This window comes from Notamacropus eugenii, chromosome 3 (genome assembly GCF_028372415.1).
Source record: "Notamacropus eugenii isolate mMacEug1 chromosome 3, mMacEug1.pri_v2, whole genome shotgun sequence".
Taxonomy (NCBI): Eukaryota; Metazoa; Chordata; class Mammalia; order Diprotodontia; family Macropodidae; genus Notamacropus; species Notamacropus eugenii.
Genome location: NC_092874.1, coordinates 143083062 through 143110630, shown reverse-complemented (window position 1 = coordinate 143110630; position 27569 = coordinate 143083062). Strand labels below are relative to the sequence as shown.

General features: G+C 32.7%; 1 protein-coding gene across 1 annotated transcript in view; it reads left to right on the top strand.

Moving 5' to 3' along the window:
• The window catches only part of LRRN3 (leucine rich repeat neuronal 3), a 57960-nt gene extending 37951 nt beyond the window's left edge, over positions 1-20009 (top strand). The window contains exon 2 of the mRNA XM_072653026.1: positions 16985-20009. Within this exon, the coding sequence (XP_072509127.1) occupies positions 17343-19469 (2127 nt within the window). The 5' untranslated portion in view covers positions 16985-17342 and the 3' untranslated portion in view covers positions 19470-20009. The remainder of the gene's footprint in view (positions 1-16984) is intronic.
• Positions 20010-27569: the final 7560 nt, after the last annotated feature.

Sequence of the window (27569 nt, the reverse complement as noted above, 5' to 3'; positions counted from 1 at the left end):
TAGGAATATTATAAATACAACTTCATAATGTAATTTTTAGGTCTATTTGTAGGATTTTTTTTTTTTGTAATTCTATTTTAAAGCCTTTTCATAGCCTCTATGACAAATGCTTCATTATATTCTTATTGAGGAAGATGACAAGAGTCATAGCCTCTAATATGAAAATGAGAAATTAGAACATGGAAAACAAAGTATGGAAGCGGTTGCTAGTGATATTTTGGGGAGAGAATGCAGAAAATGTCATCAGCCTGGGTAAAAGCCAACCATCATCTTCAAGTGAAAATTGAAGAACAGTTGCATATTTCAATAAAATCTTAGATTTAGAGCTAGAAGATTTCTTAATAGTCATCTACTCCAGCCACCTCATTTTACAAGTGAAGGAAATATGGCCCAAAGAGAGTGTTTGACTTGACCAAAGCCATACAGAGAGCAAGAAGAAGAACAAGAATTTGAAACCCAGATTCTCTGACTCTCGAGAGAGTGGGAAATTGTAAAACTATACAGGAGAACATTATGTTAGGATCATATCCCTCTCATATCTATTTACTCTCAGAAAAATTTTCCCTTCTTTTCAACTAAGAGTCGGAATGATAAGATGAAATATTTTAGTTAGGTTAAATACAAATGCATTTAGAATCATGATTAAATAAGTTCATTTGATCAAGGAACATATTTGCATGTGAAATTTAAAAGCATCATGAGAAAAATCAGGTCTTCTTTGAACAGAGTAATTTTTACTATAACAAGATTTTAAAGTACCTACATACATATAAATATTTCACACTTACAAAATTTAAATGTAAAATATTTGGATATATTTGATAGTAGAGATCCCTTTTATGTAGAAAATGCAATCTTTCCATGGCATTGTTAACTTTTACATTCAAATATATTTTTGACCAAATGAACTTATTTGATTAGGATTCCAAATGCTTTTGTACTTAACCTAATTAAAATGTTTTCTTTATTTTTCAGATCCTCAATAAAAATAAATGAAAAATACACTAGTTGGTAACAGTATTTTATTTCATAATATCTGTATGCCAGTTTTGTAGCATGTGCTAAGCAGAAAGGAATAGTTCAGGGACCATCTACTCCATCCTTTCAGAATAATATTCTTTTCTCAAATGGAATTTCTGGTTCTCTAATACCACAACTAAAATATTTCTTCATCCCTATATCAATAGTACATCAGTGGACTCTTGTCAAGGGGCTTCCTTATCTCCTTCCAAAGCCAATAACTTTTTGTTCTGTTTAACAGAAATACTAAATCAAGACTACAAATATAATGAAGACCTTTTCAATGCTATCTGTACTGGGATACAATTTTCTTTCATAAAAAAAAATATCTCCTGAGAATGAGAAGAAAGTACGTACTTGGGGGCACCAATAAAAGTCACATTTTTTCTTATAATATCTATCTGCCATGTAATCCCATAAAATTATCCTACATTCTACAGAGACTACTACTTGTGAAATCTAAGGGACACAAGGCATACTTTGACATGCAGCATATCTGAAAATCTCTTTCTGTTATTGTTGTTAAATTTTCATTACTTTCTTTTAATTACACAATAAAGATGCATTGTGTTTTCATAGACTTTGGGCAGCTACCTAACTAAAAAGAAAATGTGTAGTGAAAAATAACAACTTAAAAATTATTTATTTTCCTCAAAGTGTTATACCAGAAATGCTTTATGACTGAGGTTAGGTATGTGTGAGACATGAATTTCCAAATTATCATTACAAGATGTTATTTGAACTTTGTGAATTGGTACACTGACAGGGGTTTTATCAAGAAATGCAGTAGAAAGAAATTTTTTTAAAAGTACTAATGTTGGTATGGGAGGACATCAATTTAAAATGGCATCATCTACTGTGTCACTGTATACAATTCACTGTACTTTACCTATATCTCATCAGATGTAGAGAATTAATCACTACCTTTTCTCCCATCAAAAATTAGAATTAACCAACAACCTTGGTTTTAGGCAGGCTACCATAGTCGAGTCTACTATTCCTCTTCAAATAAGGTCTATTTTTCCAATTACAAACTATTATCTAGCAAAATCAGCCAAGAAAGAAAAAGAAAGAGGAGAAAAAGAAAAAAACAATGAATAAGCAACAAGTAGATACAGACAAATCTTTTAAAAGATTTATTGAATATAGAAATATACCCTTAGAAATCATGTTCTTGACTATAATCCAAATTAGACAAAAACACACCCAAATTTTGCCAGATGAATCAATTCTTCATACATCTAAATGTAGGGCTCTGTAAGATACAAAACTTATCCTAAGAGGAATCTAAAAAAAATCTTCATACCTTCCATGGATTCGTGCAAGTCAATAAGATACTGGTGATTCTTCGTCTAAGAATAATAAATGAATTATAGTTCAGGGGAAAGTACCTGTGTTAATATTGCCCCCTGCCATGTACAAAATATGATAACTTTCATGGTAAGTAGTGGACATGGCAATAGACAGAGTATCTTTTTGAAGCCACATTGGCAATATATATACTCAAAAGAAAATCTTAAGTATGTAAATTTATCTACTTAGTTGTGCTTTCTTTTTTCCAAGCCAATTGCAGAAAAAATAGAATAATTAAATTTTCAAGCTGGAAAGGACCTTGAAGTTCATAATCCCAATCTAATTTTATAGCTAAGAAAACTGAGGACTAGAGAGATGTGACTTGCCCCAGCTCACAAACCAGGGGCATAACTGTGACCTAGAAGCATAGTCTTCCCATACACTGTGATGCCATATGCTGGATACTAAAAAGAGGTTGTCACTCTCAATTCAATCTATAGTTCCCTTATAACCTGAAGCATCCAATGTGTCTCAGTTTCCCATTTGAAAAACAAAATGGTGACAATGACATAGAAGATAAGCCAGTGTTAAAAAAACAGTGAAAGAATACTTATATTTTTATCCTGTAACAGATAGCTAATTGCTGGCACTGTAAAAATAGTAAATAACAAGTGAAAAATGACAGAAAGTAAAAATAAGCAAATCATGTAATTAAAATCCATTGGCTTCTGGAATCAAATTGAATAAGCTATCATAGTGTTATAACAACAGTTAGTGTTCCCTATTACATTGAATATTAGTATATTCACTTAGAGACAAAATATAAGCATGGAAGAAGGATGTTGGGTTTGGAAATAACATTTGTTTTGCTAATCATGTACAAAATTCAACTTTACATGTAATGTTTTTAATGAAGTGCTCAGTTGAGCAAAAACTATAATTAAAAAGAAATCCAAATCAAAATGCTTTTCATAATTAAAAATGACAGTATACCCCCAAGCTGGTAATTCATAAGCATGCAGAAATCATTCCAGCCGATGTGAAACATTGCCAAGATCCGGACTTCCACTTTCATCTCTCTACAAAAACAATTATAATTGAATAATTTCTGTTGTGCAAATTTTGCAACTTTTTGTAAATACCACAAAGTTATAAACGTCTTATGTTAGAAATCCAAATCCAAATCTGTTTTCTCTCATGGATTATAGCCATATAACCCTTCCAGTCTAATAGTGGAGTCAGCTACCAAGGAAGAGGTTGAAGCAGTACTAAGCCCATGAAGTCATTTCTGCTGATGCTGCAGAACTGTTGTGAGAAAAGCATTTTGCAAACTATCATATAAAGTGAGCTGAGTTCTAAAATTATTATTTTATGCCTCCCTAAAATTTTGACACAATCCACTTCATTTATCAACTTTACAGTTTTCTTTTTCTTGTCTTGCTAAAATATGTCACAATAATATTATCAATAGTAACAATTAACATTTCTGTGAGACCTTAATATCTTAAGAATGTTCTTTCTCACAGTAGCACTATGAAGAAGGGATAGCTATAGGAACTGAATCTGGGACTTTCTTAACACAAGTTCTCTCTGCCAATAGAGGTTAGCACTTTCTCTGAAACTATGAGCCATAGGAAGATACCAAAACACCAAGAGGTTAAATGACTTGCCCAGAATTACAATGTCAGTGTGCACCAAAAGCAGTACTTAAACCCAGTTCTTTCTGACTTCAAATCTGGCTTTCCATCTACCATATTATGCTGCTTCTTACAACAGTGCCATGGAAATGTGCACAAAATCACAGGATCAAAGGATGAAATGTGTGAGACCCATAAGGTGTAATGGAATCCAAGAACTTCCTTTTGCAGATGTGAAAACTGAGGACTCCAAGAAGCTGAGAGGAAGCTGGAGGAAAATTGAAAGGAAGTGGGTCAGGGTTCAGACAGAGGGCAGAGAGAGAGAGAGACAGACAGACAGACAGATAGAGCCAGACAGAGAGAGAGAGGGAAGGATGGATGGAGGGAGGGAAGGAGAGGAGTGGGAGAGGGAGAGGGAAGAGAGGGGAAGAGAGAAGATATTTTGTATAAGAGTATACAAAATCACATTAAGCTGATGAAAGGAAAAAAGCTAGCAGTTTCAGAGGACTGAAAAAAAAATCAGGCTGAAGAGTATCTTTAAAGCAAGGGTTTTTCACATTTTGTGTGTGTCCTGGAACTCCTTGGCAGTTCGGCAAAACTTAAGGATACCTTGTAAGAATAACGTTCTTAAATGCATGGAATAAAATATAGAGAATCTTAAAAGGAAATCGTTATATTGTGAAAAAAAGTTTTTTTTAATCATCCAAGTTTACAATATTGAAATCTACCAATGAACCCTGATTAATAACCCTTGTTTAAAGGTTAATATCCTTTAATTGCATATATACATTTCTGTATATGGGGGTATATACAGCTATGTATAAATTCCAGGTTTCAGCCTAAGTATCTGTACAGTGAGGAGAAGAAACAACTAAAATTAAAATAAAATAATAAACACTTTATTAATATGAAGCCTCTTTTAGGTGTCTCTTCTTTTGTTAATTTATTTAAACAATATTTCATAGAATTGTAAAATGTTAGGGCTGGAAAGGACCTATGTGAAACCTTCCTGATTCTCTCAAATGTTAGTTCCCTCCCTAACAAACTACCTTGTAATTAATGACTTTATGTAAGTTTATATAAATCATATATACATACATTTTTGTGTACATATGTGTATACAAATATGTATGTGTGTGTATGCGTGTGTGTGCCTGTTCTTTCTCCCATCAGGTTAAGTCCTTAGAGTAGAGAGAATTCCATTATGTATATTTGTATCCCTGGATGCTAAAACAACACCTTGCTAAAGCATTTAATAAAGCCTTTTTGATTGATTTTAGAGATTCCTAAGTGAGAGGATGCCTTCATTTTGGAGATGGAGCAGTGAAGATTTCATGACCCATCCCAAGGTCATAGAGAGATTTTGCTAGTGACTTCACTGAGTGTCTGATTCATTTTTTCTGACACTTAGCCCAAAGCTTTTTTTCTAATTGGATGTGCTACCTTCTCAATTCTAAATTAATTTCATATTTGCATTATGAGGAAGGTGGATAGAGTGCTAGATTCAAAGTATGGAAGACCTGAATTCTAATCACTTAACTTCTCAACTTTCATTTCCTCATCTGCAAAATGAGGATAATAATAAGTCCAACTCCGCAGGGTAATTGTAAGGATCAAATGAGATGAAATGTACAAAGTACTATGTATACCTTAGAGTGTTATATAGTATTAATTACTATTGTCAACAATAATAAAAGCATCTGATTAAAAGAGAAAAGGAATTGAGAAAATAGTCCTCGACAGCTACTCCTGAAGAGGCAGTGCTAAGATAACCACTACTTTTTTTTTTTGATAAAAGGCAACAGCTGTTGCCCATTTTCTTTGAAATCTCTAAATCCCACATACACTAAAATTGTACTTGTAATGGTTTGAATGCCTAAAACAACAACAAAAAAAAATAATGACAGATCGATGGATGACTTTGCCTCCCAACATCATTCCCTGAAAAGAGGGAACATTCTGGTTACACCCCAGGTTCTGAGCTACTGTAATTGCAACCTATGGTGGATCCAGGCATGCAATATGATTTGAAAGCTGGAGAATGTCCTAAAGCAGTCCTAAAATTCATTACAAGTTCATTCAGTTCCCAGGTGGTCTTCTGGATTAGGTTTGACATTAAAATAGAGCCAAAGTGTGTCATTTGTCAAGGACTTCTGGAGCCATTCCAGTCTTTCTACTTATCTCTGGAGTGAATCTCCTATAGGCAAACAGAGCTCTGACTTCATGAATGTGAATTCTAACAATGCAGAATGGATCCATTCATGCATGTTAAAATTCTTACCTATATCCTGCTATAAATCCACTAGAAGGAGGACCACCAAATTATGATAGGGTCTTCAGTGAACTTTCCACACAAAAACACACTATACATAACAGGATATAAATTTCACCAAATATTTATATTTGCTACCAAAAGCATTCTATTGACAACTAAGATTTTATTGTAAGCACACATTTTAGTTTTTGAGTTGGCAAAAATAGAAAAACCTAGCAAAACTAAATACTAGTCTTTATTGGCAGTTTTTTAATTAACTTGACCAAAAAAACCAGTTAGTCCCAACAATTCATGCTCCAAGATAGATTTTGTTGTATTTAGTAAAGTGACTAAATTATCTGGATAGCTAACAAATTTATCCTTCATATTGTTGTGTATATACATGATTATAAACTAAGTTAGTTTTACCAAAAGAAGAATTGCATATAACTAACCAAAATTATTTTAAATGCCTTAATCGTTCAAAGTATATGACTAAAATCAAATATTCCAGATCTTTTTACTTCTTGAGACTATTGAGAAAAGTAAGCTATATGTTAATGTATTGAGGGGGAAATAAAATCATGTTTTTGATTTTATGGATAGTTTTTCAATTTTAGTTCAAATTATTTTCTCTTAAATTTCCAGTTTTTAATTTGTCACCATTTAAGAGACAGACTATTCTGTAAACACAAAGAATTTCTTTAAGAATAATAAATTCAAATTCAACAAATGAACTAGAATTTAATAGTAAGAGAAATATGGATTTCTCCCAGCTTTAATATCCAGGAAAAAATAAATGGTCTTCACAATGACTCATTTGCTACAACTATTATGGCATGGCATCCATTCAAATGGTCAACAATACCCAAAGGATATGAAAACTTCAATTATACATGAAAAGAAAGCCAAAATCATACAACAAGGGAATATAAAATCAGATAACGGGAAAAGTAAATTCAAATTTTTTACACAAATGAATTCAGCTTGTAATTTGGTACAAAAGAAAATTGAGCTTCTTAATGTAGTCATGGCTACTCTTTGTCTTCATTAGTTATTGAACTGAGGCCACCTAACATAATATCTCTTTCCCACTGATTTTTGATGGGAAAAATCTTTCCTATTTCTAGACTATCGTAAAGAATAGTGAAAAACACAATGGATGGGTTAAAGGATTCAGGTCTTACTACCAGTCCTATACCTAATCAACTGTGTTTCCTTTATCTATAAAATGAGGATGCTAATGAGATAATTTATTATATTCTCTGCAGATCTAAATTCTATGAGAGAATATGAGATGTGTCCCACAGTTCCCTTGACTGGGATTTGAAAAATTATGACAGAAAGACTATGATTTCAAGTATTGAAGTGAATTCTCCTGCTTTCTTCATCTGCTTCATTTTCTTGGCCTTTCATTTCCTCGAAAAACTGGGAAAGATGACATAGGAACGTTTGAATCATTGTTGGTTGAGAGAAAAACTAAAAAATAAATTTCCTTAACCAGTAGAAGACTAAATATTTCCCATGGGTAACTTTCATATTTAACTGCTTCTAGAAATAATTTTCATTTTTAGAAAACTAGAATGTTCACAAGTATCAGGCATTCAGTATCATAACGAATTCCTAATGCTGCTTTCCTGTAATGGGCTCTAATGTGAGACTTTATCTTGTCTTCTTCTCATATAAAACATTTCAAGCCTTTGGCTCTCCCTCAGGCAAAAATCTATGTCTGGGAGCCAAAAAGAGAAATAAAAGATATAGTGAGAAATTCACAAAATAAAAATAGACATTTGAATTAGAGAAACTATTCCACTCTTTTAAACCATGTCTTATGTCACTGAATATTCTTATGCAGTTAATGGACATACTCTACAGAACAATGAATCTCACAAACTCTAAGAAAAAATATATCTTTTAAACTCTACCTGTTCAAATCCTACTTGGCTAGACATTACAGATTTAGTAATATCATATTTTTACAATATATTTAAAATCTTTTTGAAAATTAACCTGATTCCCAATGAAGACATATAAATATTCATCCCTTGGCTGCTAAATTTGATATTCTATGTCCATCATTTTGAATACTGATTAATGTATAATAAATGGATTTCACTGAGAAACAGTTTTTAATAGCTCATGAAAATTCACTAATATCGTCTTAAACCTTTAGCATCATTTAACCATTCTTTATTTGTGCTTTCAATACATTGAAAAGCGTGCTAGATTCAGGGGTCTAGGATTGAACACCAGCTCTGCCACTTGCTCTCTGTGTGATCTTGGGCAAGTGACTTACACTCTGTGGGCCTCAGTTTCTCAGCCGTAAAATGAGGAGATTGCCTTAGAGGATCTTACTATACCTAACTACATGATCCTATGAATCAGGCATCTTCAAACTAGGAAGAGGGACATTTGGATGCTCTTAATTAATACTATAGGGCCTAACAATTAAAAAGAACAAACTTAATGGAAAATAAGTTGTTGCTAATCTTTATGAGGGCAAGATTTTAATCAAGGAAAAGGACATGGTTTAATGAAAGTGCACACATGTTAAGAGTATACTACTGTTTACACCACTCCTCTCACATCTCCCTATTTTTATTTTAAAAAGAAAATACATAATCTTTCTGTAATTTACCCCTTCCTCATAACTTCTTCCCTGGAGGGATGCCATTACCAGTAGAAATAGAAATGGCAGCCACAGTTTTGAAGTTCTGAAGTCTCTGGATTGGCATGCTGAGTAAAATACTTGTTAATAAAGTATATAGGAGAATGAGAGTTACATGTCCTTTATCTAAAAATTTCCTAAGCTTGAAAATGTGTTAAAGGTCTAAATTTCCTCCTGTATGATCAATAAATGGGTATGACAAAAAAAGGTAGGAAAAAAAAGAAAATCTTCAATGTTTAAAAATTGGGATTTAACTGAACATGTTTAATAATGACCAGAAATAAAGTTCTACCTTCATATTTTGTTCTGAAATGTTTAATGCTTACATAGTGATACACACAAGGTCAGATAGATTCTATCTATAAAATGCCTTTTTTCCTCTTTTTTTCAATCAACGTTTTGGTCAGGGCTATTTTCCAGAAAAAGTTCTGAAATGATTGTGATGGCCGAAATTAAGAGACTGTTCTTCTATGAACAAATCTGAAAGGCAGCTTTGTAGGAGCAGCTGTGTTTTGAAAGTACTTCCACCTCTAAATTGGTCCTTGTAAAGTGAACTCTTTTCCCTTTTGCCAGTAGGGCCCACTGCAGTGTAACTGCTACATTTCCACTTTTATCACCGTCTGACCACTGAAGTGGAAAAAGAAAGATTGCCAAAATCTGATGCATTTTTACCCCTTTTTGTCTTTCTGAATCTGTTCTTAGATGTCCATTACTCCAGTGATGAGAAACAATGTTGAGGGTATTCATATTCTGTAGGCAACATCAATCCCTAAATATGGTGATGTCCCTTGGTGAGCTGGCCACTCTAGGAGTGCAATTAAAATCAAATGAAAACAGACTCTGTTTTTAAGAAAACTAGTACTCTTGGGGTCACAGAATTCAAAGTAGCTCAGGGCATATTAGTAAAAGCAATTAAATGTGGTATGTGTGTGATTTCTCTCTCTCTCTCTCTCTCTCTCTCTCTCTCACACACACACACACACACACACACACACACACACACACACCCCAAATTTAAGAGAACTTTAGTAATTTACCAAGACTTCAAATTCAGTAAGACTTACATAAATAGATAACATCTAAAGACATGTTACATTATATGCTCAAGGCTAAATCCGTGAACAGTTACTTTTTTTGTTCCAGTCCATCAGGCATTTTTTACATCATAATGGTAAATACAAAAAAAAAAAATCTTAGCCATCTATTTAAAAGATCAAAAAGAGAAAATCATATCTAATAGATCATGAAGAAATCTTATCTACTCATGTAAATAAAAATTATTTTACTATATACTTGGTGGCACATTTAGTAACTCTTAAATATATTGTTCTAAATGAATAAATGAATTCTTCTGGTTTACCTTAGTTACTCTGAATTTTCTATAGTGCATCTGGAATTTCTAAATCAAAAAGTATTCACTCTATTTGCCAAGCATTTCCAGAGTTCAGAATCTGGCTATTTTGGGGGGGGGGGGAGGTAAGATGATTTCAATTGCAAAAGGGATTTGGAGTAATACTTAAAATATAGCAATTTTATAGGAATACTTAATATTTTTGAAAAAAATGATGACTTATGATATTTATTTTGTTGCTGATTCTGATTTCTATATGTCATTTATTCAGACTATAGAAAATATATTTAGTAGCAATAGACAATTCGCCAACATTGACTTCCTGACCTTTCATTAGAATCTAATTAGATATTTCTTTTACTGTGACATGAAAGCACCAGTTGACTTGGAAACTAATAGAAAAGGCAAATGGGATCTTCTAAAATGAGGCATATAAGAGCTAGATAGGGAAGAGAACCACATCACTTAAAAATCAATTGGTTTAGATGACACGACAACCTGTGACATGAATTTATTTTCATTAAATTCTCACTTCCCCCCTTCTTCTCATCCTTTTAAAATTTTTTCATTTTGTCTGCCCTCATTATTTCTTTTCCCTTCCTCCCTTCCTTCTTTTCTTTTCTTTCCTTTTTTTTTTTTTTTTTTTTGAGGCAATTGGGCTTAAGTGACCTGTTCAGGGAGTGTGAGATCACATTGAACTCAGGTCCTCCTGACCTTATTGTTTCTTGAAATAATAATTCTTTCCTAAAGACTTCAGATTTTTTAAAATGCCAATTTTTTATTACAGCACTTCAGGTTTCAACAGGAAATCTATTTTGAATTTTAAAAAATCATTTGTTTGGTTTTGCTATGTGAATATAAATAATAGCTATTTTAAATAGTCATTTCATCTAAAGACACAGGAATTGAATGATAAATTTTCCAGACTGCATTTGTGTTTTAACTTAAATTTCTCCTAGAATATAATGAACACTTAGCAAAAATGTGGATAGGCACCCCACTGAGGTAAAAACTAATTATATTCTACTACAATGTAAAAGTTTATAGTCATTAATGATAACATTTCTCAAACTTAAGGAAAATATAACTTATAAAGTCACAAGATAGTGAATGCAAAACCTCAATTTATTTTTTAAACAATTCAAATGATCTTTTCATTCTATAGTGCCTAAATTGTTTCTCCATTCATGGACTGAAATTTAATCTCCAAAGGGGAAAATTAGTCAATACCCTGAGATTCTATAAGGAAATTCCAAAATATTTTGTCAAGGAAAGTCACATTTTAGCATTGACATATTGTTTCATAAACAATGGATGAATGTAACACATCTCAAATTGGTTTCGTGGAATGACATGGAAAGCTCTTCTCAGCCAGTTTTTTCTGTATTCTTGTTTCAACTATTAAGTATGAGGTCATAACTATCCACCCTGATACACAAATGGTAACTATAAAAACTTTTGGGACAGTCTGGCATTCTTTCATCCAAGAGTTCTTAATTTGTTTTTGTGTTATGGATACATTTGGCAGTCTTTTGATATGTATGGGCTACTTCTTAGAATAATGTTTTAAATACACAAAATACATAGGCTACGAAACAAACCAAGGAGTAATGAAAATAAAAATGTACTTTTTGCCCATCCAAGTAAATGGAATACTGTAATCTTTCCACCATGCTATAAGCAATAGATATCTCCATGCAATAAAATATTAATCAATGGATATTTATTGAGAAATTAGCATATATTTTTCCCTAAGTGCTACTAAGAATGGTCCTAGGTGTCAAGGAATTTCCAAATTAAATAAAATGAAACACATTTCAGAAACACATTTGGTCAAAAAGTTACACAAAATAGTAAGCATTTCAATAGGGCTAAATGTACTATTGTGTGTTATGTTATTAGTATGATATACAGAGGCAAAATCTAATAAATTAAAAATAACACCAAAGCACATTTAATTCACTTCAGGAATAGCTTTAAGTCTAAGTTGTCATCCATAAATATTAACTGATTGAATGTAAATGTCTTCATATAACACAAAGGAATTATTGAGTTAGAAGCAAGAACAATTCTCTTTTTCATAAACTTTAAAATGTAGAGGGGACTTACAAATCCAGCAGAGGAAATAAAGAATAACTTTGCCTTCTGACTATCTCTGATGTTGACTTTTCCCAAACATTCTGTTAGTGAAAGACATTCTTTTTCTTGCCAGGGACCTCGAAATCATAAATATTATAATAAAAATTCAAAATTTCAAACTAGCTTTCAATCATGCTTTCTACTGGAGATTTCTTCCAAAAGACTGGAGAGAAACTAACCTCATCATGTCATCACTGCTTTAGAGATCTTTGAATTTACTTACCTGTAGACAAGCTGCAACTCAGATTAGGTCACAACGGGATGGCTGTTAGTATTAACTGTATAAGTAGCATAATTAGAAATGATAATAATAAAGATTTTATAAAACAAACAAAGAAACAAATTAAAATAAAAAATAACTACTGGACCTTCCAGATACCATAAAAATATACAACATAGGCAACACTTGCCAAAGATATGCTAAAAGTACTTAATACTTTTTTTTTAAATTTGATTTGTCCCCCCTGAAGGAGGATGAAGTAGTCTCTCTGCAGGAAAATTATGCTGATAAAATAACAAAGCTGGAAGGAACCTTAGTGCTATCTAATGCAGTTCCCTCATTTTATGAGAGGTAGCATAGTATGGAAGAGATAATAATGAGTTCTCTAAAAACCTGGAGACACTCGAGTTTCAATTTCAACTTGAGCATTGACTAGTTATGCTATCATGATCAATTCATATAACCAAAATGCAAAATAAGGATAATATCTGTCATCAGCTAACAAAGGAAAATGGGAAGCTCTAATGCTAGCTCAGTCTATATTGCTTTTGTTTTGTTGATTAGTCATGTCTGACTCTTCTTGACGCCATTTGTGGTTTTCTTAGCAAAGGTATTAGAGTGGCTTGCCATTTGCTTCTCCAGCTCATTTTATGGATGAGGAAACTGAGGCACACTTATATTTTCAATTTATTTTATAGGGGTCAAAATCTACACATGCCATTCCCTATAGCTTCAAACCATGCCACGGCACAAATGCTCATTCCTACCTTCCAACTCTTCTTTTATATTTGAGATTTATTTAGAGGAATAAATTCCCCTTTGTGATTCCTTTTTCCCATAAAAATGGAAGCTCTTTAATGGCAGGGACTTTCTTGCCTGCTTTTATTTGTGCTTCCAGCACTTAGCATAGTCCCTGACACATAGTAAGAGTTCAACCAAGAGATCTATGTATTTATCTACCAATTTTTTAGAGACAATAACAAAGGTTTAAGATTCTTCTCTGAAGATACAAAATAGTGTTTTTCTCAATCCTGAGAAGTCACTTTTTGAAATATATTTATCAATATTAATAAAGCAACTATGCAGTTTTACATTATCACAGTGTTTTCAGGAAGAGAAAAAGTAGAGGTATATAGTAAAATGTTGATTGCTTTATGTCATTGTTTCAGGAAAGACTTTGGAATGAAAATAACTCATTACTACAATAATGATTAGGAAGTTGCATCTATAGAAATTATAGCTACATGTGTCAGATTACTCATGTTTCTTTTAGAAAGACATGAGTATTCATTTGAAGAAGAGCCATATAATTGTGTATTATTTATATACTAAAGACATTTGTTCAGTGTAAATAACTAAGATAATATCAATAATCTTTGGGTAAATATAAAATAAGTGGAGTTTACTTTGAATTTTTGCTTTGGATAGCACTGAGAATAAATCAGATGATTCAAAAGATCTAGACAAGAGATTAGACAAATGCGCAAATATCATGACAGTCATTATTACATGATATTTGTGCCTTAGGGATGGTGTGACCCAATAATTATGTGAGTGTGGAAAAAAGGTGGAGTGGTGAGAATGTGGGGTTGAGAAGGGTTTCAGAGACCAGGTAACATTGTAATTGTACTTTCATGTATCAACAGATAAAGAGGGGAAAGTGGATATTCCAGGAATAGGGAGCAACATGAGCAAAAATATGCATTGGGACAGAGTAGAACTATATCTCATGCATGGAATAAAATGAGATAAGACCTCAAAAGGAAAAAAAAATAACATAGGGGAATCTGAATGCCAGGTGAAGGAATTGGAGCCGCTTAGTAGACAAGGGAAGGCTGTGAAGATTTTAAGTGCAGGAGTGATCAAACCAAATTTATGCACAAAAGGCATTAATCTGGCAATGTGACATGGTGGTTTAGAGGTCTGGGGTAGAAAGTAGAAGCAAGAAAACAGACCAGGAGGCAAAGTTAGGAGCACAGTAATAAGGTGTGCACTATAATGATGCTAGGAGGAATAGTGAGGAAAATGGTTACAAAAGAAGTTTTGGCAAAGGTGGAGTTGACAGGACTTAGCAATGGAATTGGATAGGAGAGATGGAAGAGAAAAGTACAAAAACATTAACTATAAAAGTATAAACATAGGTCACAGAGTGAATAATAGAGCCTCAGAGAAATGTGAGCTCCGAAGGAATGGACTTAGGGCACAAAGGTCATGAGATATTTGGAGTTTGAGGTAGTAAGAGGATAATAAGTATTATCCTGTAAAGAGTTGGAGATAGACTCTGGAGTTCAGAAGAGCAATCAGGATATATTGCATTAAATTAAAATGAGAACCATGCACATAAAGGTGGAACTTCAATCCTGGGGAAGAGAAGAGATGGTCACTGTCATATGATGTTGTGGCTAGAGAGCTATACTTGGAATTAGGAAGACCCTAGTTCAAATCTTTCCTCAGATTCTCTAGTCACATGAACATGAGCAAGTAAGTCACTTAATATGACTCTGTCTAGAGTGATTGCTATGATCCAATGAGACAATAGATGTAGAAAAAAAACCTTTGCCAACAGAAAACTCCTATGTAAATGTTGGGTGTAATTATGTAAAATACTACATAATAAAAATCTTTTAAAAGTAGGGCTATGTAAAGAACAATAGAAAATCCAACTGAAGATTAATATTCCTCATTCACTGAACTAATATACTTCTGAACAACTCTGGCATTCCTTAAGAGAACGGTGTCACAGTTTGGCAAGCTTAGTTGAAACTCAATGAGATTATTTAATTTTAGCCAGCAAAAATTAGCATATATTAACTCTTACAGTGTACTATGCACTGTGCTTTTTTTAAAAATTTCTTTAGCATAGAAATAGGCCAATCCAGCAACTATTCAGAATTTAGTATATGCACTTAGCTAGACATTGTGAGTACAAAGACAAAACAGTCCTTACCGTCAAGGCATGAACATTTTATTAAATAGACATGTGTATATACATATATGTATATATGTACATACATATACATACATATACATACACACAAAGTAACCATAAGGTTATTTCAGTGGGGAGGAAGTATTATTAGCTGGGGAGTCAAAAGAAGTCTTTTGTGAGTGATGGTGATTGAGTCTAAGTCTTGGAGGTGAGAAATGGCGTGTCACAGGTATGGAGGACAGCAGGAGCACAATGATATGAGATGGGAAGTCTGTGTAATAAAGAACAAGAATGCCAGTTTCACTGGAAAGGATAAATAAAATGCCTACATAATAAAAATAGCAAGCATTTTTTTTCTTTCACAGACAAGTTCTTAAAGGATAAAATCATATTCACTGAAGGTAATTATAAAGAGAGTATGCAACAAGAAAAAAATCAGTACTATGAATTTTAGAATGTTTAAAAAGTATCTTTGAACTCCTAAGGATTCAAAGGCTAAATCTAAAGCACAATAAGTGAATATGTGTAATCCTGTGTGTTTATTCATTTAACAAACATTTTGTTAATGATTTGAGTTAAGGTATCTCTCAGCTAGATACTAGATAGATAGACAGAGATGAGTTTATTACATAAATATACATGTAGACTTGGGCTTCTGATTTTATCAAGGCAGAGAACTCTGGTATGTAAATTCACTCTATCAGTGGAAAAATATTTGTAATTTATAATCATAGAGATTTGCTTGAGTTAGAGAGTCGAAATGAGTTACCCATGGTCACACAGGTAGTACGAGAAGTATATATCAGTGACAGGACTGGAAACCATGTTTTCCAGACTTGTAGAATGATCCTTTATCCATAATGGCCTTCTATCTCTTCAGTAATAAATATACAATATGTACAGAAAAACTCCTGATCTTATGAGGTAATTTCTGAGAATGGTAGAAAACTAATCAGTTTTTTTCTTTATAGTGTCTACCTTCCAGAAGTAGAATAATTGAGTAAGAAACATAAGATATTCATACAAATAAAATAATAATGTCCTATTTCTATATTCAAGTATAAATTATTCAAATTTTGTTTTTGTTTTTCTCTGCATAGTAGGCAATGTGAGTATTATTATATCTATAGATGAGGTCACTGAGGTTCAGAGAAGCGAATGACTTGTCCAGAGTCCTACAGGCAGTCATTGTTAATGCTAAGATTCTAAGTCATCTGCTGACATTGAGTTTAAGACTTCCTGTTTTACCAGTTTGCCACTAGAAAACAGATCATGAAAATCCAGTCAAAGCAGGAGAAATGAAGAAGTATATGAGCTGTACAGAGGAAAAGATGATATTGAGAGGTACAAAGTATCAGTGCCAAGCTTGGGGCAAAAAATCATTTAAAAAAGTGACAGTTTTGCAATGGGGCCTAAATTAATTAAAAGTCTCATGCCTTTTTATGCTAATTTTTTCCTTTGCTTAAATTGTAGGTCATGCTGCCATTGTTGCAGACACTAATCCACCATGGGATATGAAATTATTACTCCTAAATAAATGAATTGCTTAATCTCCAATGACCATCTATACATATTCCATCTTCACAAAGTTTATCAACTTTATCTCATCAAGGCAATAGTGATCTTCTGTTCTCCAATATGCACGGAATTTTTGGACAATGCTTTTGCAGCTTTGACACTCTTTTCCAGGAAGACAAACATTATATTTCTTTGGTATTTATCATTTGACAAATGCAAGCATTTTCTTTATCAATCAGATCTCATTGAACTTAACAGCAACTGTTGTGGAATGTTTAAAGGTCCATTGTATTTCTGAAGACTGAGAGCTAAGATGAAGGACATGCCACTCAAACTTCAGGTGCTACTTGGCCTAGCTCTCACTGCATTGGTACAAGCTATAGATAAAAAAGTGGATTGTCCACCATCATGTACATGTGAAATAAGACCTTGGTTTACACCAAGATCCATTTATATGGAGGCCCTTACAGTGGATTGTAATGACTTAGGTCTTTTTAATTTCCCGGACAGATTGCCTGCTGACACACAGATCCTACTGCTGCAGACCAACAATATCGCAAAAATTGAAAACTCGGTAGACTTTCCAGTGAACCTTACTGGCCTGGACTTATCACAAAACAACTTATCCTCAGTCACCAATATTAATGTAAGAAAGATGCCTCAGCTTCTTTCTATTTACCTGGAGGAAAATAAACTTACTGAGCTGCCTGAAAAATGTCTGTCCAGGCTAAACAATTTACAAGAACTCTATATTAATCATAACTTCCTTTCTACCATTTCACCAGGAGCCTTCATTGGTCTACACAATCTTCTCCGACTTCATCTCAATTCAAACAGATTGCAGATGATCAACAGTAAGTGGTTTGAAGCTATTCCAAATCTAGAGATTCTCATGATTGGAGAAAATCCAATCATCAGAATCAAAGACATGAACTTTAAGCCACTTATCAATCTGCGCAGTCTTGTTATAGCTAGCATCAATCTCACCGAAATTCCAGATAATGCATTGGTTGGCCTAGACAATTTAGAGAGCATCTCATTTTATGATAACAGATTTGTTAAAGTGCCCCATGAGGCTCTTCAAAAGGTAATTAACCTCAAATTTTTGGATCTAAATAAGAATCCTATTAATAGAATACGAAGAGGAGATTTCAGCAACATGTTACACCTAAAAGAGTTGGGGATAAATAATATGCCTGAATTGATTTCTATAGATAGTCTTGCTATTGACAATTTACCAGATCTAAGAAAAATAGAAGCTACTAACAACCCTAGATTATCATACATACATCCAAATGCATTCTACAGACTTCCCAAACTTGAATCACTCATGCTCAACAGTAATGCCCTCAGTGCCCTGTACCATGGAACCATTGAGTCCCTGCCTAACCTCAAAGAAATCAGCATACACAGTAATCCCATCAGATGTGACTGTGTTATTCGCTGGATCAATATGAATAAAACCAGCATTCGACTGATGGAGCCTGATTCACTGCTTTGTGTGGACCCTCCAGAATTTCAGGGCCAGAATGTTCGGCAAGTACATTTCAGGGAAATGATGGAAATTTGTCTCCCTCTGATTGCCCCTGAAAGTTTTCCTTCTAATCTGGATTTAGAAGCTGGGAGCTATGTCTCATTACACTGTAGAGCTACAGCAGAGCCAGAGCCTGAAATCTACTGGATCACACCATCAGGCCACAAGCTCTTGCCTAATACTCTTTCTGATAAGTTTTATGTCCATTCTGAAGGTACATTAGACATAAGTGATATAACTCCAAAGGAAGGTGGTTTATACACTTGCATAGCAACTAACCTGGTTGGTGCTGACTTAAAGTCAATTATGATCAAAGTTGATGGTTCTTTTCCCCAGGATAATAATGGATCTTTGAATATTAAGATAAAAGATATTCAGTCTAATTCAGTTCTGGTATCTTGGAAGGCAAATTCTAAAATTCTTAAATCCAGTGTTAAATGGACTGCTTTTGTTAAAACTGAAAATTCTCATGCTGCTCAAAGTGCTCGAATACCATCTGATGTCAAGGTATATAATCTCACACATCTCAATCCGTCAACTGAATATAAAATTTGTATTGATATCCCTACTATCTACCAGCAAAATAAAAAACAATGTATTAATGTCACCACAAAAGGATTGGATCTTGACCTGAAAGGTTATGAAAAGAATAACGTAACAGCATTCATTGCCTGCCTAGGAGGTCTTCTGGGGGTGATCAGTGTGATATGTCTTTTCAGCTGCATCTCTCAGGAGATGAACTGTGATGCTGGACACAGCTACCTACGGAATTACCTACAGAGGCCAACATTTGCATTCAGTGAGCTTTATCCTCCTCTAATCAGCCTTTGGGATACAAGAAAAGAGAAAAGCACAGCCCTTGAAGTAAAAGCAACTGTCATAGGTGTGCCAACAAATATGTCTTAAAAATGGTGGTTGGAAAAGTTACTTTCTGTGAAGAAAAGCACAAGACTAGAGTTGTGCTAAATAAAAGAGACGGAAGTATTATTCTTTAGAAAGAAGTCTAGACTTCATCAGTGCTGCTGTTGACTGTGGAAACATGTATGAGTTCAGCATTTAAAAAAAAGTATTTTAATTAACTGGCTTCAAAGGGTTCTGTGGCAACCAAATAAAACAACTTCATTTTCTAGACTTTTCATTTGACTTTTCTGTCTGGAATACAGCTCAAGTGAACAAGAACATTTTCTGTATTTTTTTTAAGTATGTAAGAGTAGTTGAACTGAGCAATACCTCCTCCTGTGTTGCATTACACATATTAGCCACGAGTTTTTGCAGTGACCAGATAAACTTGAATTGGCACGTGGTATAGCAAAAATGGACAAATTATGTAGAGTAGACAGACACAGTGAGTATGTGAAACTTTTTTTATGAGGAAAAATACATTTTGGATTAAAATCAATTGCTTTTGTCTTGTTTTGTTTCTAAATAAAAAACCAATTTCTGAGAGATACTATCTGACAAAAGTAATCATTTCAACAGCGGGTTTAAAAAACAATTCTTTTACAATGGAGTTCTGAATTCTAAGGGGAAAATTTTTTCATGGGCTATTTAAATACACCTCATGCACAAAAATATATCTTATAAATCATTTTATACTTCCATGATATTAAAAATTAGCAACACAGTGTTTTATACCTTGAATATAAACAAAAACATTAATGAGGGGATTATGTATTTAGAGTGCTGTCCCAGCATTTTTTTTTCCTTTCTCCTCACAGCAGCCTGAAGACTAGATTTACTTACTGGTCTGAGACAGTGTAAATTCAACATCTGGGTTAAAAAAAAAATTAAACTTTAGTTGCACCTAAATTTCAGGAGTTTTGCCTTGCAGAAAATTACGCCAAATTTTAACCAGGCATTCTATGTTAATTATTGCTATGCCTACTCACAATCAATTGTTTAACTTTTATAACAGCACACTACTGCCTGCTGCCAAAACATCATTGGCTCATAAACATTTACAGGATAGAACTTCTATAACTTCACCTGTCATTAATGAACATTTGCCTTCCTTACCTCCCAGCTTCTGACACAATTACTTGCACATAGTTAATATTTTATATTTATTAAATTAAGCTGAATTGAATTATTGATAGGATCACAGTCTCTAATTAAACCTTAGCTATTTCTGATTATCTGGGAGGTAATTGATAACTCCTTCATTAGAGAAGAGGAAAAAGGAGTATTAATTTTAAAACATTCTGAATTTGAACCTTAGAACTTCAATGTGTTTCTCGAACACACATTTTACAACCTGATGAATCACCATCATACATTGGCTGACATTAGAATTTATCAGTGAGACATGCTCATATATCATGAGAGATTTCAGCACCACGGGCAGAGCTTTTTTAGAGTGAGGCTATTTGTCAAAAATACAGATGCTAAAATATGACCTATTATGATGAAGGTACTGTATAGGTCAGCAAGAACTTGCCTATGTATCTTGCATGTTTGTTTTTTGCACATATCTGCATTGAGAAGCATTGCAGGTAGAGTTCAGATGGGAGAATTTAATTTATTTTAAATAATGATTCCCTAGAAAAATGGTACAAAATAAATGTTCTGAAGGAACACCTAATAGCAAGCACTGAAATGAAAAATTATTTTTGTTTCAGCTGAATAAATACAGCTGTTCATAGTGAACCATAATGCTATCTACTTTGTTTAAAATCTAATCTAAAATTGCCATTGAGGGAGAAAATACATTTGTTTCAATAACAAAAATGACATTTTGTACTCCTATGTGACTTACTAAATAAACTTCACACGTAAAAAATTACCTTTGCACTAGTCAAGATACTCAAAGTATGCAAATGAAAAGTCTATTCAGATATAAATTAACAAGAAAATATGCTATAGAAACACAAAAGTTCTCATCAATAGCCAATAAGCTCTTTAAACTAATAGGGCTATATAAATGTTAAATTCTGTGTGTGTGTGTGTGTGTGTGTGTGTGTGTGTGTGTGTGAAGAGAATAACAATGTACATAACTGTTAAGGATTACATATTTGACTGGTTCATATCTCAGTAAAATATTCTAATTTCACAATAATTAACAAAATATGCATTTAATTTTAAAGAATCACGTCTGATTGAAACAGGAAATAAATTGAAATAACATGACCATTATAAGAGCAAAGCAACAACATTCAATATATGAGTATTTCATGATTTACTGAGATGATGGAATCTATGAGAATATGCAAGGCAGAATATAGATGTATGCCATTAATTACACATACTTTAAAAAAGCTGCAAACACATGTTTTCATAAATCAAAATATTACAGCCCAGCTTTGAGGTAATATAGGATAATACCAGAATATGATAATATTTTGATGAAAATAGAATTTCATCTAAGTGTTAAAAACAGGAATTACATTTCATCTTGTTTCCACGTTTATGAGTTTTAATAACAAAAAAACAGGCTATGACCTAAACAGACTTCCTCACTTTACTTTAGTCATTATTATAGTGTATGTATCAATTGTCTTTCCTACCAGGAACTGATTCTCAATTGTTGTTTTGGAAAAATTACAAGATTTACAACTTACAGGATTGTCTAGTACTAATACAGAATTGATTTTCACAAAATAGACACCAACAATATCATAAAAGTAAAATTGTGCTGATATCTAGGTCTGTTCATTAAAGAATGAAATCTAAATTTAGGCAGGTTGAGAAACTCCTTAATCTGATGTAATTGTCATTAGTCCAATTCAGTGTAGACAAGATACTATAGAAATAAAAGCAATGATATATGGAATAATATTCTACAAATTTTCAAATAAATTTAGAAAAGAATAACAATATGAAAAGGTGTCATCCTGATATATATATATATATATATATATATATATATATATATATATATATATATATATATATATATCAACTTAATCGCTTTTCCCAAATGGAAAAAATAATCTATGTCATTAACATTACTCTTAGTACATTACATATTAGTGACTAGGCATGAATAACTACTGAATAATTGTTTCATATGAGAACCCAGAAATAATAAGTCAATGACTAGAAAACTAAAGAAAAAATAAAAGTTTAAAAAATCAGAAGGACAGAAATTATCTTATACTTTCCTATTGTTTTTGTAAATGTGAAAATAATTTTAATTTCACAAGATAACACTTTGAGATTCAATCCAGATATTATTTTCCAGACACTATAGACCATGAATATTTTAAATGTGATTATATTTTCTTTTTTTTCCTACTTTGTTCTGTCTCACCCTAAGGGAGATGATACAATAGAAGAATATGATTTTTAGGCTTTTAAATTGTTATAATAACATTAATCATTTCTATAATGACAAAAAAGGCAGCTAGATGGTACGTTGGATAGAGTGGCAGCCCTGTAGTGAGGAAGACCTGAGTCCAATTTCAGCCCCAAACACTTACTAACTGTGTGGCCCTGGACAAGTCACTTAATCCTGGCTGTCTCAATTTCTTCATCTGTAAAATGAGCTGGGAAAGAAAATGGCAAGGCACTCTAGTATCTTTGCCAAGAAAGCCCCAAATGGGGTCACAAGAGTCAGACACAGTTGAAATAACTGAATGAAAATTGACAAAATAATATTTGGAGACTTGCAAACTAGATAAATACCATTGATGATCTCTCTTTGATAATTTGATTTTCAAGTTTTCTTCATATCTTTTATTTTTTTTCTCTCTGGTCTTACAGTTCCAATTGTTATGATATTCTCCCTTGGTTGACTGGATTGATGCTTAGAAGCATTGTAGCATTGCAGTGGAATAATACACCCATGCCCAGAATTAGAACTCATTAAACAGAAAATAACACCAACAGTCTATGCAACAGAAGAAAATCATTCCAGTTTCAACAAAACAGGGGGCCCTTTCCAGAGAGTAATACAGACTTTATTCAACATTACATGTGAAACAAAGAAATGAGTCTTCTCAATACCTTTTTCTACAGAGGTTTAAAAGAATATAAAAAAATAACAATATCAAAGCAAAACATTTTAGACACAGAAGATAAAACACAGAATTGTCTTAAATATTACACAATACCAGTCATAGGCCATTTTCTAAACTACAGAATGATGTTTTATTAAATGTTAACTGAATTTGAAAGCAGTTATTACATGTAAGGAATTTTGTTAGACCCGAGGATCCAAAGAGGCAATCGGTATAGTTCAAGTAGGCTTTTTTCTTTACAAGTGATACCGTGTTCAAACTGACTGTTGCATCATCCTGAAAGCACCTAGCACTCTCTCACAGATCTTATCATTCCACGTATCACTTCAATACTGTTAAAAGAAAGCAGAGTTCTCTGTGTTGAGAATCTATCCCACGTAGTTTTGAACTTACGTTTTGTGGCTTATTGCATAATTCACTGTGCTCTTAACAACATCGTATTCTTAACAACAACATATGCCACCACAGCACTTGAATTTACCCCCAAATCTGTACATTAAAGACTGTGAGTAGAAAACTTCAGATGTCCTCAAATCCAAGTCATTTTTCAACTGAGAAAAATGGCATTCCAAAATTTAAGTGATTGGTTCAGAAACACTTGATTTATGGCAGACCTCCACATCTCCTGACAGTCATTCTGATACCCTTCTTATGAAACCAGATTATGTCATGTGTTTATGTGTTATCTCTTTGGAATCATCCTGAAGTTATACTACCTATTTTTCTATGATAGTGATGTAAAGGCAAGAGATAATTCAGAATATATATTAAAAAATTAATTCATTGTATGAAGTCCAGCATTTTATAGCCACAAGAGTTGTGGTTGACTTTAGCAGCCTTTCGGAAGAATGAACTATGGTGGCACTTGAAGACAATATAGTGCTGTGTGGTTTTCTATTTATCTTTCCTATCTATAATGTATCTCCAAAGAACTAATAGGATTACGTGGCCATTGCAAGGAAACTTCAACTATTCATTTTGACATATGGTTCTGGGTCTTAACTTATTGAAGGAAAATTCAATGGTGATACCCATTCATAATATTTACTAACCTTTGGAACAAGTAATGGAGAGAGTCACGGACATAAATAAATTCTCCTAATCCTTGCATTACGAGAAACAGAGGGCAATACATAATACCTTTCCTGTCATTTGTGGTACTAGATTCAAGGTTGTAAAAAAAAAAAGCAATAGTTCTTTAGGTATCAAAAGTATGGTTGAAACAATATGACCAAAAACACCCAAACAGATCTTCATAAGAACATTATACAATGTTATATATTATGATAAGCTACAGAATTATTTTAAAGGTTCAAAAAGATACTTTATATACATATATGTGTACATATATATACATATATAAATGTGCTTATATACATAAGTATTCTTTTAATATGGTTACTCATAGAGGTTATTTATTCAGATAATGTATTTCCAATACACAGGGATTGAGAAGTTTCTAAAGAGAACTTATTTCCATTCTCTCTGTCTTTAATAATAATAATAATAATACTGTAATTGCTGAACATGTTATAAATGTTTATAAAACCTTACTATCCCTTAACATAATAATGTGTTTATGTCTTTTAGATTTCAAGTATCTGAAAACATACTTGGCAGAGTATAATACTAGAAATAAAAATACTCATGTAGGTCTGCTAAATGAAATTTGTCTTCACACAAACACAAATGTGTTGTTACTTGTAACAGTAATATGACTTGTGATCAATGATCTATTGGCATTATGGCATCAAAAACAAATATGTGAGATTAATGGAAGATTACATGGGATACTCTTCTAATTCACACACTAATTTGGGGTGATTTTGTTCAGTTTCAGTTCTAAACTTAAAGATGTAGGCTCTCCTTTCATGACTTTCTCTAGTCCTCTATAATCCTGTACTGTACAAATAAATTGTGGGTCATTCCTTGTTCAAAGGAGATGGGAAGTTATGGTCGATTGCACTGAGTTTGGTTACAGAGGTTGAAATCTTGGGCTCAGCAAGGCCCCAAGATCCTAGATTCAAGGGGATTTGAATTCCCAAGTCACCTATCAAACTAACGTGATCTCTCAAAAGTCAATATGGGGCAGAAAAGTTTCAAAGTAATTTTAAGCCCAAAGAATAATGAAAAAGAAGGAAGAGAAGTCTTGGAAACTTTCATGATGGAGCTAAGCCCAAACCAAATAAAATTCTAGGGATGGAAAGGTCATTCATAAGGTAAAAGGATAATTGTTCATTTTGTTAAATACTTTAGTTTACCTGAAATAAACAAAAATCATTTGAGTCTATGTCATAAACATAAATGTGTAAAATTGAATATTAAAATTATTTACAGGAAAATCAGAGAGAAGACAATAATTACATAATTAGATGAAATGTCTTTCTCAATTTACATAAATATTTAATTAAAATTGAGCACTACTAGTAAAATAGAAATAGCATTATAATAGCTCAAAGCCTAATATCTGAAGTCCACAAATACATAGAGTCATGTTGTGAGACTTTGAAGGGATCATAAAAAGAATCCACTTCAGTCCTGTCATTTTATAGGTGAGGATATCAACTTCTAGAAAAAAATTGATTAACTTCTCAAAGTCATACAAAAAGTAGTTGAACTGTTATTTGAAGCCAGTTCCCTGACTTAAAATTCCATGCTCAAATATTATTCTTGCTCCACTACCTCATTTTCCTTTTCAAGTAGTGACACATAATTGGCAAAACTTACTTCAGGGCAATAAAAGATATATAAATAACAAGATTCAGTTATTAGCATTTTAAACAACACATATGTGTATGTATGCATACAAATAAGTATATATATCCTTATACATGTATACACACACATATATAAAATCACAAAAGTATCAATCAAGTTTTGTGTTTATTTTTAAATAGGAAATCATGAGAAACCCTGACACTAATCTTGCAGATTATCCCCAATGACTTAACAAATCAAGACAAAGCAAACATAATTTTACCTGAGGACTACAATTCACAATAACCTTTTCCTTCAACATTTTTTTTTCTTTTCAATCCTATAACAGGAATGTGAATTCATTGTATCCTTTCAGCAGAATATAAATTCCCTGAGGGCAGGGATTATATAATATATAGTATATTTTGTACCAGAATATCTGGCACAATCTTATCATTTGCTTGTTTGGTTAAATGACTGAGTTTATAGTTTAAAAATCTACTTGAAATTACTTCTTACAGAAGTATACCTGCATTTTAAGTATCATTATCAGATAGAAAATCACAAAAGTCACAATCTTAAAAATCAAGTCAAACTTAAAAATCAACCAGTACTTATGAAACACAAATTCTTTGCAAGACAGTACCAATTACACTACCACTTTTGAGTTTAGGCAATTTTTACACCGATCATTAATCTGAATTTTTAAATCAGTTCTCATGATCTCAATAACATTTTGAAAATGTATAATATTTATTTCACTTTTCACCATATGGTCAGAATTTGAGATAATACTGTGGTTTATAAGGAACTAAATGCCTCCTTGTTTGGGGGTTTCCAAGAAATCTCTGTAATCAATTCTATAGGATTTAGATGTTTTGGTATAGTGTTATGTAATGTTCACAATAAGCCAAGTAGGACTTCCTATGAATATGCACTGACCTCTTCAGTTACCATTTTTTAATTTATGCTGTTGCCTGTTACAGAAATAGCTTAATCTACATTTTCTAGGAGCTGAATTCCTACTCATTTTTATGCCCAACTCAAATCATACCACCATAAAGACTTTTAATTCCCTTAATCTTCTTATATCTTTTTTTGTTTTATGCCTCTTTGATATAATTGTCAGTTATTTCTTTGCGTTACATTATGTGTCTATATATGACCCTCTACAAGTCAAAATACTAAATGTGCCATATATTGCCTGGCAGAAAGTAGAAGCTTAATTTGAATGAAAAAAGAGAACATCAATTCAATATATTTTATTCCCTTTAAGACTGGATTTGAAAGAAGATGTTGGGAAGAATATGGAGACAAAAGAGAGATAAAAGGAGAGGTCTACAGCAGGAGT